The 14,190-nt window shown below is 39.7% G+C and overlaps 1 protein-coding gene across 4 annotated transcripts in view; it reads right to left on the reverse strand.

Moving 5' to 3' along the window:
- pax3b (paired box 3b) overlaps window positions 1-4,233 on the reverse strand; it is a 52,450-nt gene extending 48,217 nt beyond the window's left edge. For all 4 annotated transcript variants that reach the window (XM_055166901.1, XM_055166900.1, XM_055166899.1 and 1 more), the window contains exons 1-4: window positions 4,149-4,233; window positions 3,569-3,804; window positions 2,730-2,859; window positions 2,038-2,181 (exon numbers count right to left, since the gene is read on the reverse strand). In XM_055166901.1, the coding sequence (XP_055022876.1) occupies window positions 2,038-2,181; window positions 2,730-2,859; window positions 3,569-3,804; window positions 4,149-4,233 (595 nt within the window). The remainder of the gene's footprint in view (window positions 1-2,037; window positions 2,182-2,729; window positions 2,860-3,568; window positions 3,805-4,148) is intronic.
- Window positions 4,234-14,190: the final 9,957 nt, after the last annotated feature.

Here is a 14,190-nt window from a genome sequence, read left to right on the forward strand (position 1 = left end):
CTAAGCAGCCCGCCTCGCCTCTTTGCGCCGCTGCGGCCAAAGCTGTTTCCAAGCTGGCCTTTTGTCCGCGCGTGAGCCTCAAATAGACTCTCGCGCTTTTGTCTCCCAAGTTCATCCCCCGCGCGTCCCGTTGTGCGCGCGAGGCGGGTCTTTGTGCCGAGATGGAAACCGTTGAACAAATGTTTGATCAGCTCATCCAGGGCACATTTTGTTTGCGCGCAACACGTTCCTTTATCTGTGATGCGTGAGTCCATGACGCAAAGAGTGGCACAATGCAGAAAAAAATGTTTTAAAGTCCCACTAACACACAATACTTCAAGACTGTTAAATACATCGATCATGGATTTACTTCAAGCTAAACATTTTAATAGAAGTTTCCACATTTTCAGACGTTTTGAAATAAAAACTGAACACTAAACATCTTAGGGGAATATTGCAGTAGAAGGACAGGGGCAGACTAGACTCGTAATGTACCCCTGTTTGGAAAGGCACTTCACATAATTTGCGAAGTGTAAACGGCGTGCGTAAAGCGCTCTGGTGGCTGCCGTGGCCAATTGCTCCTCTCTGATGACACAGAGATAAAAAACTAACGCGATGACGTGGTTATGGAGCTACACAAACGAACGCACGGCCGCGCGCTCTCTTCATGCCTCAGTGCGTAACTGAGGGGCCACGTGCTGCACTTACTTCAGGAGTTATAAAACAGGCTGAGCCCTGGTCTTAGCGAGGCGCTGTGACTTTTACACCACATAAAACTGCATAAGCGCATTGTTTTGAGTTTACAGCTCGTATAATTATACTACATTGTTTATAGTATTTGTGCATGTCAATATTAACTGCACAAATCAACTTTTACGCACGGTACGCTCTCTGGGTCTACAAAAGATGAATAGAAAACAACAAGGGCGTGATTTGGCATTGGAAACGCAAATGAAAATCTCCATGTTTAATTTCACATTTAACAAAACCAAAGCACCGAGAACTCGACAATATTCAGATTTACTGTAATGCGCTTTTAACCCAGTGCTACGCGCGCACGGACACGCGCACACATGTCCGTTTCCCGCACAAAGCCATCACCTGCTGTTTGATTTACGGTACGGCCTCATGGGAAAAGCATTAGCTGGGAGAGATATTCTCCATAAAGGCGTCCTGTAACAAAAGACTACACAACCTCACCACCCCCCAACTCACAACTTTACGCACGCTTCCAGAGCCAAGCCATGGAGCAGCAAAACATTCACGACACTCAAGGCAAAACCTGTGCAAACTTTCTAGGATTCACACACAAATTTTACCGAAAACGTCCTATGCTTGTAAACCACTTTTACTTCACTTTTCCAATAGTTTCGTTTAATCACGAACATTTTTGCTGATAACTGTAAAGACAACGTGTTGCATTTTGCGGCCCAAAAAAACTGAGCAGTTAAGTTTCACGCATAACACCACACATTTATGCACATCATGACATTTAGATACAAATGTAGCCTACTCTATAAAGACCCAAAACAGAAATGGGAAGTGGACAGCGTGACTCAAAAATGAATTCATTTAGTACATTTCTTAAAACACATTTTCTTATACGGCATGAGTAAAGTTTAAAAAGTTTGGCAATATAGAAACTGGTAGCAACATGGTGGTAAGAGGTTATATGACTGGTAAGTGTGGAGTCCGTTCTAGTGTTATAATATAGTAGCAGTAGTAATAGTAGTAGTAGTTGTACTAGTAGTTGTAAGTTATTGAAAATGTAGTATTAGCAGTATGATGGTAGCAGTAGGTTGATTAGCAGTAGCTGAGAAGTTGTGTGGAGTGATGAGAAAGTTCATAGTGTATCAGTAGTAATAGTAGTAATAGTAGTAGTATAATAAGTTCAATTTCTTAAAAAAATAAAATAAAAATCAGCAGAAGCCAAAGTAGCGGACATGAATATCTCTGTACCAATCTAATAAACTTTTAAATTTCAATTTCTTATTTTGCTGCCTCTAATCTGTAATAATATAAGTTGTGTCATTGTACAGTAACAGTGTGTGGACTCACAGCGGTCTCCCAGAATGCCCTCGATGCTGTGTTTGGCTCTGCGCTCGCTCTCCTCCAGCTCCTTCTTCTCCAGCTCCTCTTCGTCCTCCTCATCGTCACACTTCCCTCCAAACTTACTCCTCAGGATGCGGCTGATGGCGCTCACTGGGTCCAGACACAAAATACAAGAATAATCAGTGTACAACAAGAGTTCTTTCAAAATGTATAAAGGTCTATATTGAAGTTTGATATGGTTAAATATCCTATATAAATTCTCAAAAAAAAGCTATTATGTTAATACCTTAATTTACTTAGACTACTACTAATACTACTGCTACTAATACTAGTTTTAACAATTAGCAAATACTACTTCTATTACTTTTTTAATGTGTTGTGGTGCTGTACTAGGGTATTTATTTATTTAATTTTTTAAACAATTAGCCAAAAAATACGTTCCATGTTGCCACTGTATTCAGTAGCCATGGATTTCGAACACTATTGCTCATCTGGAGATTTTGAAAAGTATTTTTTGTTTATTAAATATGTCAATTCAGGAAAAAAAGAAAAAAAAAAGGGGGGGGATTTTTTTTTCTTTTTTTCAGATTTGTATCAGATTGTAAATCAGGTTTCGAGTATTCAATTTTATAACTGTGGCAATGTACATATATATTACAAATATACTGGTGTAAGTGAGAATCACATTGCCCGTGTACCGGAGGGGACGTTGTTGCGGTCGCAGACGCCGTCTTTAAGCAGCCTGTCCCGGATCTCCCAGCTGAACATGCCCGGGCTGTCGCGCTTGTACTCCTCTATCCGCTTCTCCACGTCCGGAGTCGCCCCCTGCTTCAGAGGGCACGAGAGTCCACTGTTTATTCACTGCGTTTGGCCCCGAGGCGCTGCGCATTTGTGAGATTTCTACATCAGCAACAGGTTGGCGTATGACTCAAGGGAAGGGAAAGGACTAACACGTGGTTCCACAAACAAGCCAACAATATTAATGCTTTTATATTTTCTCATGGTAAAGAAAATGTTGCTTGTTTAAATGCTCAAAATTAAAGCACCGTGTCATGCTTGTATAACTTTTCCAAAATTGTGAAAGGAAGGATGTAATAGCAAAAACAGAACAAATTAAAATAAAATAACTTTCACCAATGCGTAAATGCAAAAAAGTTCGTATGATTTCGTCTTTTTACGCACAGTTTTTCTAGGCTTTACAAAGAGTGTTATTAGTTTGCCTGATATGAAGTTGGCTGCTGCAACATAAACATTTGACCAAAATTACCTTCATCCGTTAGTACTCCTATTAATTTTGCCAACCTCATAGCACACGTACCTCATCTTTAACTTTTGTCTACTCAAATTTAGTTTCTGTCTACTCTCCAGACCCTGCTGCATCTGTAGGCGTCAATAGTCAGATTTTAGCAGTCAAAACCACTCAATAGCCCGAGCCGCCCAAGTTATCTCTCTATTTTCCTTAGAACCTAAGGAGCAATACTTAGCCAATTACACTAGGAGATTAACAGTACTATGTCCCTAATAATGGTGTCCTTACCTTGGGCTTGCTGCCTCCGATGGCTCCCGGGCGGATAGAGCCGGTCTCCTGGTAGCGGCACAGAATTTTGGACACGCAGCCGTGAGAGACGCGCAGTTGCCGGGAGATAACGCACGGCCGGATCCCGTGGTGCGCCATCTCCACGATTTTGTGCCTGATGTGATTAGGTAACGGCCTTCCATTTATGAACACTCCTCCGAGCTGGTTCACGCGACCTTGGCCCAGTGGTGTAGACACTGAAATGAGTTTGGAAAAGTTCGTTTTTAATGCGTCAAATGCACGCGTAAAATGGTTCCCAATACCAGTGGTGTTAGAGCATTAGATCAATTAACATGTTAATGTTATGGGACTATTTTGAATCTTAAATCTTAAATTGAATTGGAAAAACATTTTAAAAAATACTGGAGCATGTGCGTAAAAGATATATCTTTATGTAAAAGTCATGTTTGTAATTAAAGTTTTACTAGCCCTTTTCAACAAGTTTTTAAAAGTAAAACTTGCATAGTTCATAATGCAACTTTATCTGGTGTTTAACTTTCAAGACGTATGAGACCGTTTCCAAGTCAACTTGACGGGTTACCTTCTAATGGGAAGCCACTGCGGGGGTAGTTCTGAGCCAGCGTGGGTCGCATCATCCTCGGTATAGACCCCGCCAACGCAGTCATACCTCCACCACTCCGGCCACCACCCAAAGCTCCTCCAGCGCGGGAGAGAGCTACTTCAGGCTCCGCTTTCTATCCGCACAATCGAAAGCAAAGTTTTCAAAAAAAGATCCCGTGAAGAATGCGTGGAAACCCGCAGCCTAATAGCGTAAATCCCGTTCGTCTCCAGAAGAAAGATGGCGTGAAAGTGGTAGAAAATGTTTCTGATTCACCAATAACTGAAATGTTTTCTTTACAATCCGTGTTTAATTTGCCGAACTATGACGAGCTGTGGCGCACCGTTGACAGAGCAGTCGACGCTGCACGCTCATTATTGTTGTTGTTTGTTGACATCGGGGTAAAGTGAGAGTCTGTCAAAAGTAGCGGAGCTCTTCTCTCTCCCACGCAGCGCACGCGACCGTGATTGGTCCAAAACTGAGCCCTTACTCGTAACCAAGAGCGTTGATTGGTCGAGATGGGAAACTTTCAACCAATCAGCGCCATCACTGCACTTCTGGTTAAGGCGTCATTATTCCATGTATTGAGAAGCACTTTGCTAAGAAACTTTTAAACTATTGATGGGTATGACATTAATGCTGTCAGTGCAGAAAACGTGGGGAGAGTAACCAGTGCAAATATGAAAATAGGCCTATGTTTCCGGTATTTTAAAAAAAAAAGTATGTTCATTTTACCAAAACAATATTAAGACATAGCAACTTTTATCTCATTTGGCTTACTTGGACATAATAAATTCTTGGGCTTTTTTTTTTTTTTTTTTTTTTTTTTAAACACACATAAATATATTTAAAGTTAGAAATTACATCACTTAACTGGTAACCTTAAAAACACATGGAAAACTCAAAGCGATAAAGGCTGCAAATAACTATTTTAATGTGTGCGTAAAAGTTTTGTCTTTGTTACGTCTTGTTTAACACACCCGTTGACCGTGACCCCTTATTAGCCGTCCATCTGCGGTCTAATATCTGCCCAAATGGCGCAGAAGTGAATGGCGTTGGTGGTATTTATTGCGTTTTTGAGAATGAGCAGCGGGCAGCGGAGAAGAAGCGACTGAAGGGGCGTGTGCCGCAGCGGGACACGACGCCAGAGCGGCCGTAAAGAGTCTGTGCCATCCTCAACCAGTGAGCGCAATTCAGCTGCAAATGTGCAATTATTGATAGGCTATAATGGGGGGAAATATTGGCCGTCTCTATTCGAGATACACGCGCTCATATGAGATTAGAGATTAATTGTTTACATTATGGTGCGTGCTGTGCGTAAATGGTGCGTGCTGTGCGTAAATGTCGATAGGTGCCAATAGTAACAAGTTTGGTTCCACGATTAAGAAGTGGCAAGAAAAGTGATACATATCTTGAATACGCAATCATAAGAAAAAAAATATTATACATTTTCATTTATTCTCGTTAATATTGAACTGTGAATGAGTTTTAAACCAAAACAAACATTATAAACGCATATGTGGAAAGATGGCATGTGTTAGAGGAAAAAGTTGAGTTGCCCAAGTCAAATAAATGAAAATGTCATTAGGAGGCATCCATTCCATTTATTAAAGTCTACAAGAAACTATTCAACAAATATAATATTTCGAACGTTTATTTGTGCGTAACTATGTGTGCGTAATTCCCATGGAAGACGTTATATTGGATACAAACACAAGTCTGTCTGGAATATGGATGTCAGCCTAATCCTTTGATTAATCGTTGTACAGTTGATATTGTTTTGTATTAAAACTACAGTCTTATTTCTCACTCATATTCACGTGAAGAATGATCAAAATCCATTCAAACCTTAAAATAGGCCTACATCATTTTAAACTAGAAGGAATAAAGACGTTTTTAATGATCTAATCTTGAGAGCATGAAAAGCTATTAACACTTGGATTAGGCTCTAGGCTAATTGCCATAAGACATTTCTCTTGTTTTGGAGAGATGGCAAGTACAAGTAATTACCATTTCAAATACTGCGTAAAATATTAGTAAACTGGCCATTTCCAAAGAACGTGAAGGAACAATACCACGGAGCTGCGCCTATAATTCATCACTATAATTCAATGAAAGATATGACCTTTGCTCCTTGTTGTCTTTTATTTTTGCCCATTATTTAACTTCTTTCACGTTGAAGTCCGAGTGAAAACCGCGTTACCTGCAGAGCACTTTCATGTCCGCTCACCTTTGCCATAGATTTAAATCATAATAACATAATGAGGCAATATTAGGGGGAGCCAGCAGCGGGAACCACTGCCATTCCCCTTCCCATTTACGCACGGGGATAAAGCTTTCCCCGAGGCAAAGCTTAATTCACATGCAAGTTTTTAAGCACTTCAAATGTTGTCTTGTCCGCGCGCACAATGGACCAGCGCTGGGTTTAAAATAACAGGGGTCTTTTACCTGCGCAGGGAGAGGCCTTTGTCTTTCAGATTAACGTAGTCGAAATGAATGAACTTTTGGGAGATGTCATAACACGACTTCAAAGAGAAAGGGGAAATGCCAGTTTGTTTGTAGTGACCGCTGTTTGACACGAGCGGGGAGGTCACGAATCAACTCTCAGGCTATATGTAACAATACATAATAGTTTTATAACACTTAATTAGGTAATCTCTTCGTTTATTTTGAAAGAGGTATACAGTTACAATCCTTGGTCTTCATCCCAAAATTGCATATCTAAAGCAGATCGAGTGATTAAGACATAAACCAAAATATAGCAGTTCATTTTTGGTCCATTCACGATTTTTTTTTTTTTTACGTTACTGGATCTGTATCTCAAAATTGAAAGCCCAAAACACTACATAAAAACGATTAAGACATAACACTATTCAGTAGTTTATTTTAGTTTATTTATTAGTTTAATTTGGACCCATTAATTGTTATTTTTGTACTACTATTATTATTCAGCCAAGAAGCCTCTGAACTGGCATATGTTAAGGCGTTTGTATCAGACTAAACTTTGCGCAATAGCCTAACCATCATGAAAAGCAGAGTCATTTCAAATATTCTACGCAAATTAAGCAAAATTCCTTTAAAATAGATAGTAAAAGAAATATAACTAAGCGTAAATTAATCCCAATATGTATTTTTTTACTTTCTCACGACGTTTAGTTCAACCATCCTTCTTTTACGCACAGGGACGTGACGATATGGGAGTGTCAGTGATCTTATTGAAACTGGATCTGGAGCCGAGCAAACAGCGCGAGGGGCAAATGGAAAACAGAGCAGTGCGCGCGGGGAGGAGAGAGCCTCGGCGCATACCTCAGGGCCGTCTTTAAAAGCGACACCGAATCCGCGTGTCCAATCCATTACCGGGGGATGAAACTCAAAGTCACAAACCTCTCCTGATGAGGAATAAATGAGTTGCATCGCATGTTCTACCGGGGACAGTATTTTGGAAACACGGCGTTTGTCAAAACAATTACAAGTTTCGCTCTCTTTGTAGCCAATAACGATATCGTCTTTACGCACGGCAAATTCATTCAGTGTGAGTCGCGTGTTATGCAGCAATTCCACCGTTTATTTTTGATTTAAGTCTCATTGTCGTACCATGTGTTTTTAACCGCGAATGACCGTCTGGATTAGGTATTTAGTGCACTGAAAATATGTGTTAAATTATTGGTTTTGAATTCATTAGTGTTTCAAATTATGCTCTTCGAGAAATACAATGTTTTCTTTACAGCTGACAAATTGATTTTAAAAGGACATCAAAATAAAACACTTCATTAAACCACAATCAAAGATGCACTATGTAACTTTTTTTTTGGTGGAGAGACTGCCATCAGCTTGTATCCATGCAGAATATCTCTTTCCATTGAGAGTTACAAGTCAGATCTGTGGAGACGCTGATCACAGGTGTATTTTCGAGCGAAGTTGAAATATGGTTCCATTCAATTATGGTTCAAATGGATTTTTGCTACTGATGTTTTTAGACGGACATCAAAATAAAACACATTGTAGGCCTCTGACAAGTCACTGTTTTCAATTTATCCAAGCACACAACATAGCAGTTCATTTACAATAGTCGTTTTGTCCGTCCCCATCTTAATTTACTGGAATATAGGAGGTTGTGATGTCATTTACTGTGGTAATCCAAGAATAAAACTTCAATTTCAATTCTCACTTTACTGTAGATTCTCACTGAAAGCATCACAACTGGACTGGACACAAATGGAACATAGTAAACAAAAAATAAACTCAAAATAACTAAAAACTAGATTTGTAAAGTAGCTACCCTTTGCTTTGGCCACTCTTTCACTTTTGACATGTCTTGACTTCAACAAGGCACAGCTGCGAAGTGAAAACCATTTCAGGACTTCATCAAGATGTTCACTGAAAGAAGACCAACGATTGTAGCACTGTCGACAAAGCAAAATGTGGATGCTTTATATTTAGCTGAGTTATATAATTTTGACTACACAATTCTATATTTCTTGCATCATATATTTGATGTCTTAGCAGTAAACACCGAATAAGTCTTTTGATTGATGTCAAAGAATGTAATTTTTCAAACAACAATAGTAGTTCCTAAAATAATATCACATAATCTACAATGAAAAGAAAAAACAGTATCCAGGTTAGTTAAAATGACTTAAATGAAGAAGATTTGACTTTATTTGAGTAGATTCAACAAGTAAAATGATCTACCAATGGAACAACCAACATTTGATTTTGTTTATTATTTTAAGTGCAAAGAGTTCTTGTTTTTCTTATTTTAAGTGTCGCAAGTTGTATTTTCATATTTTAAGTACAAAAAGTCTTGTTCCACTGGCAGATAATTTAACTTGTCAAGCGAAATTTACTCAAATCGTGATCAAACTTTCTTAATTCAAGTCATCTGTACTTGACTGGATTTAGTTTTTTTTGCATTGTCGTTCTGGTTTAGATCAAGATGATTCTGATCCGGAAAGGTCCAGTTTTTTTTTTTTTATATTTATGTGATTTATTTTTATTTTTATCTCCTTTCAAATGAGTACCAGCAGTTTCTGTATTGATTTGGATATAAATTTTGACAACCTCTCCCCAGAAGAAACATATTGAATACTTAATAGAAGAGAAATACATATTTGCTGGTCTATTAAGACACATTCACACATCTGATTTTGTTAGTTGCAGTGGCTTGTTTCCAAACAGACTTGTGCCTCAGACTGCTCCTATAATAAGTGTAACTGTGGCTAATGGGAAATTACTGCAAATACACAATGGAGCTTTAGTGTTTGGTCAATCTTCTTTTTACAGACATGGAAATATGAATGAGCGCCAGGCAGATTTGTACAGTGGACTCTGGCTCTGCAGTGTCCACCTATGCCCTCAAGATACTACTCCAATTAGACCGTGAACACTGCCTTGCAAATTTATCTATCCATTTGGACGTTTGTGTTTGAATAAGGCTAAAAATGGTTTATGGGGGCGAGTTGTTGGTGAAAGGGTAGTTTTGTGTGTGCGTATGAATGAAGGCTTGTGTATATGCAGGTAAATACGCATGAATAATATTGCTATGATATTAAATGGTCAAATACTGTTGCTGTGTTTACCTTTAATCAAGTATGAGACATATTTGAAAAGCTAGAATCCTACTTAAGAAATAGTAGTAGCAGGTAGTAGTCCTATCCGATATACTGTATGGCTTTTAACCTATATGTAACTCTCCACTTCTATGCTATTTTCTTAGTGGATGTTGTTAATGCTTTGCCTGAAATGTTCCACAGTATCCACGGCATTAAACTTGTCTATTTATTCAATTACAGGTGTTTTTTTGTTTTTTTTTTTTTTTGAGGAGGGGGGGGGGGGGGGGTTACTACAAGGGCAGGGGGTTACTACAAGCAGGGTCGGTTACCCACAGATCTGTCCTGTAACTTGTCGTAGTTGTGTCCCGTGCTCGTCTCCATGGAGATTGTTAAATCGTATGCAATGTTGTGAAGAATCCAGGTGTGACCAGGTTGTCTTGTCTTCTCATTTAGTTCATTGACCCACGGAGGAAACTGCAGGGGTCTGGTGTGACAGCAGTTTATTCTGCACAGAAAAAATATAAAAAACAGTTATTGTGATTTGACTTGTCGTCTCGAGTTCTTCATTACAGTGAGCACACATAATAACAATCAGGGTATTACAATATTTAAATATCTATTACAATACTCTAAAAACAAAATATAAAGTGGATAATAACATTCTACAACCCAAAAGCTCTGTAAATAGTTCTTGTGATCATATAGTGGATTTTTGTAAGACAATATGAAATAAAATATTACTTTTTACCAATGGGCAATTTCTATGAGTACCTTTAAATGTAATTTGTCTGTCACATTTTTATATTTCTCTGTAATGTTCAACTCACTTAAAACAATACAACCAGATGTATATTTGCATAAAACCTTTTTCACACTTGTACCTTACATACCTGCACTGTAAAAAATGTCTGTGAAAATTTAAAGAGAATAACTGTGAAATGGCAACAGTAATAAACCATAAAATGTAAAATAGTTTAAACATTAAATGACCTTAAATCAAGAAACTGCCAAAAACTTTATTTTTTAACATGTGAAATATTGGGTGAAAAACTGAAAAGGCAACAGCATTAGACTGTAATATAATAATAATAAAAATTAATAAATAAAAAAAATTACATTTTTAATATATGGAAATTGTGGTGGAAAACTGTGAAATGCAAACAGAAATAGATCAATAAAAGGCAAATATTGCTGTAGTATAAACATTGAATTACCTTAAATCAAGAAACTGCCAACAACTTTATTTTATTTACTGTTGTAAAATGTGGAATTTGTGGTGGATAATTGAGAGAAATTGCTATAGTACTACACTTTTACCCTTTGTGCTAACTCATTTTAATTAATGAAATGGACTAGAACCTTGTTTACCATTACATAACATGAAAGCAAAATAACATCAAATATAGAAAAGAGGTGTTGTGAGTTGCATTGTAGTGGACAGTCACCATGTGTGCTGTCACATCTGTAGAAGACAGTCATTAAGCCGATAGCAAAGTTAAATACACAAGTAAAAACATGGTCAAATTAAATGCAAGCTAATTTCAGCAGATCATGACCGAACAAACATAAAATACCTCCAGTACAACACACAGCTACCAGCTTAGCATTAAAATAGCTACACATGAGTGAATTAATATTTTTGTCAACACAATGTTACAGCCATGTGACCTCATCTTGAGTTCTTCATTACAGTGAAGAAGACTCAGAGTCTGTGTGGAAACAGTAAGTGCAGGTAATGCAGGCACCAGAAGATGGTGCTATAGTTCACAATTTAACCCACACGATTAAACCCCACAGAGCAGGCATATACTACTGATAAAGTGCATTAATCTTGCATGGAGTACCTTTTCTGGTGGAGGGTTTGCTACCTGCTTGTCTCCATGGAAATGTAACAAAAATGACATTTTTCGTCAGGACCGGCCCTGTCGTTTCGGCTCAAATTTGACCAAATTTTTCAAAATGCTCCCTCAAACCACCTCAGACACCACCCCAGATGGCCATATTGGAGCATCTTTTGTCATTTGAAGGCAGTTTGGGGCCAAAACCTGACATGGCCAAAAATGACATTTTTCGTCAGGACCGGCCCTGTCGTGTTTCGGCTCAAATTTGACCAAATTTTCAAAATGCTCAAAACTGGCTGGAAACGTCCCCAAACAACCTCACACCACCCCAGATGGCCATATTGGAGCATCTTTTGTCATTTGAAGGCAGTTTGGGGCCGAAAGCTGACATGGCCAAAAATGACATTTTTCGTCCCTGTCGTTTCGGCTCAAATTTGACCAAATTTTCAAAATGCTCAAAACTGGCTGGAAACGTCCCCAAACAACCTCACACCACCCCAGATGGCCATATTGGAGCATCTTTTGTCATTTGAAGGCAGTTTGGGGCCGAAAGCTGACATGGCCAAAAATGACATTTTTCGTCAGGACCGGCCCTGTCGTTTCGGCTCAAATTTGACAAAATTTTCAAAATGCTCAAAACTGGCTGGAAACGTCCCCAAACAACCTCAGACCACCCCAGATGGCCATATTGGAGCATCTTTTGTCATTTGAAGGCAGTTTGGGGCCGAAAGCTGACATGGCCAAAAAATGACATTTTTCGTCCCTGTCGTTTCGGCTCAAATTTGACCAAATTTTCAAAATGCTCAAAACTGGCTGGAAACGTCCCCAAACAACTCCAGACCACCCCAGATGGCCATATTGGAGCATCTTTTGTCATTTGAAGGCAGTTTGGGGCCAAAACCTGACATGGCCAAAAATGACATTTTTCGTCAGGACCGGCCCTGTCGTTTCGGCTCAAATTTGACCAATTTTTCAAAATGCTCAAAACTGGCTGGAAACGTCCCCAAAACAACCCCAGACCACCCCAGATGGCCATATTGGAGCATCTTTTGTCATTTGAAGGCAGTTTGGGGCCGAAAGCTGACATGGCCAAAAATGACATTTTTTCGTCAGGACCGGCCCTGTCGTTTCGGCTCAAATTTGACCAAATTTTCAAAATGCTCAAAACTGGCTGGAAACGTCCCCAAACAACCTCACACCAGATGGCCATATTGGAGCATCTTTTGTCATTTGAAGGCAGTTTGGGGCCGAAAGCTGACATGGCCAAAAATTACATTTTTCGTCAGGACCGGCCCTGTCGTGTTTCGGCTCAAATTTGACCAAATTTTCAAAATGCTCAAAACTGGCTGGAAAACGTCCCCAAACAACCTCAGACCACCCCAGATGGCCATATTGGAGCATCTTTTGTCATTTGAAGGCAGTTTGGGGCCGAAAGCTGACATGGCCAAAAATGACATTTTTCGTCAGGACCGGCCCTGTCGTTTCGGCTCAAATTTGACCAAATTTTCAAAATGCTCAAAACTGGCTGGAAATGTCCCCAAACAACCTCACACCACCCCAGATGGCCATATTGGAGCATCTTTTGTCATTTGAAGGCAGTTTGGGGCCGAAAGCTGACATGGCCAAAAATGACATTTTTCGTCAGGACCGGCCCTGTCGTTTCGGCTCAAATTTGACCAAATTTTCAAAATGCTCAAAACTGGCTGGAAACGTCCCCAAACAACCTCAGACCACCCCAGATGGCCATATTGGAGCATCTTTTGTCATTTGAAGGCAGTTTTGGGCCAAAAGCTGACATGGCCAAAAATGACATTTTTCGTCAGGACCGGCCCTGTCGTTTCGGCTCAAATTTGACCAAATTTTCAAAATGCTCAAAACTGGCTGGAAACGTCCCCAAACAACCTCAGACCACCCCAGATGGCCATATTGGAGCATCTTTTGTCATTTGAAGGCAGTTTGGGGCCGAAAGCTGACATGGCCAAAAATGACATTTTTCGTCAGGACCGGCCCTGTCGTTTCGGCTCAAATTTGACCAAATTTTCAAAATGCTCAAAACTGGCTGGAAACGTCCCCAAACAACCTCAGACCACCCCAGATGGCCATATTGGAGCATCTTTTGTCATTTGAAGGCAGTTTGGGGCCGAAAGCTGACATGGCCAAAAATGACATTTTTCATCCCTGTCGTTTCGGCTCAAATTTGACCAAATTTTCAAAATGCTCAAAACTGGCTGGAAACGTCCCCAAACAACCTCAGACCACCCCAGATGGCCATATTGGAGCATCTTTTGTCATTTGAAGGCAGTTTGGGGCCAAAAAGCTGACATGGCCAAAAATGACATTTTTCGTCAGGACCGGCCCTGTCGTTTCGGCTCAAATTTGACCAAATTTTTCAAAATGCTCAAAACTGGCTGGAAACGTCCCCAAACAACCTCAGACCACCCCCAGATGGCCATATTGGAGCATCTTTTGTCATTTGAAGGCAGTTTGGGGCCAAAAGCTGACATGGCCAAAAAATGACATTTTTCGTCAGGACCGGCCCTGTCGTTTCGGCTCAAATTTGACCAAATTTTCAAAATGCTCAAAACTGGCTGGAAACGTCCCCAAACAACCTCAGACCACCCCAGATGGCCA

Source organism: Boleophthalmus pectinirostris, unplaced genomic scaffold, assembly GCF_026225935.1.
Source record: "Boleophthalmus pectinirostris isolate CB_2022bp ecotype Guang Dong unplaced genomic scaffold, ASM2622593v1 HiC_scaffold_9, whole genome shotgun sequence".
Lineage (NCBI taxonomy): Eukaryota > Metazoa > Chordata > Actinopteri > Gobiiformes > Gobiidae > Boleophthalmus > Boleophthalmus pectinirostris.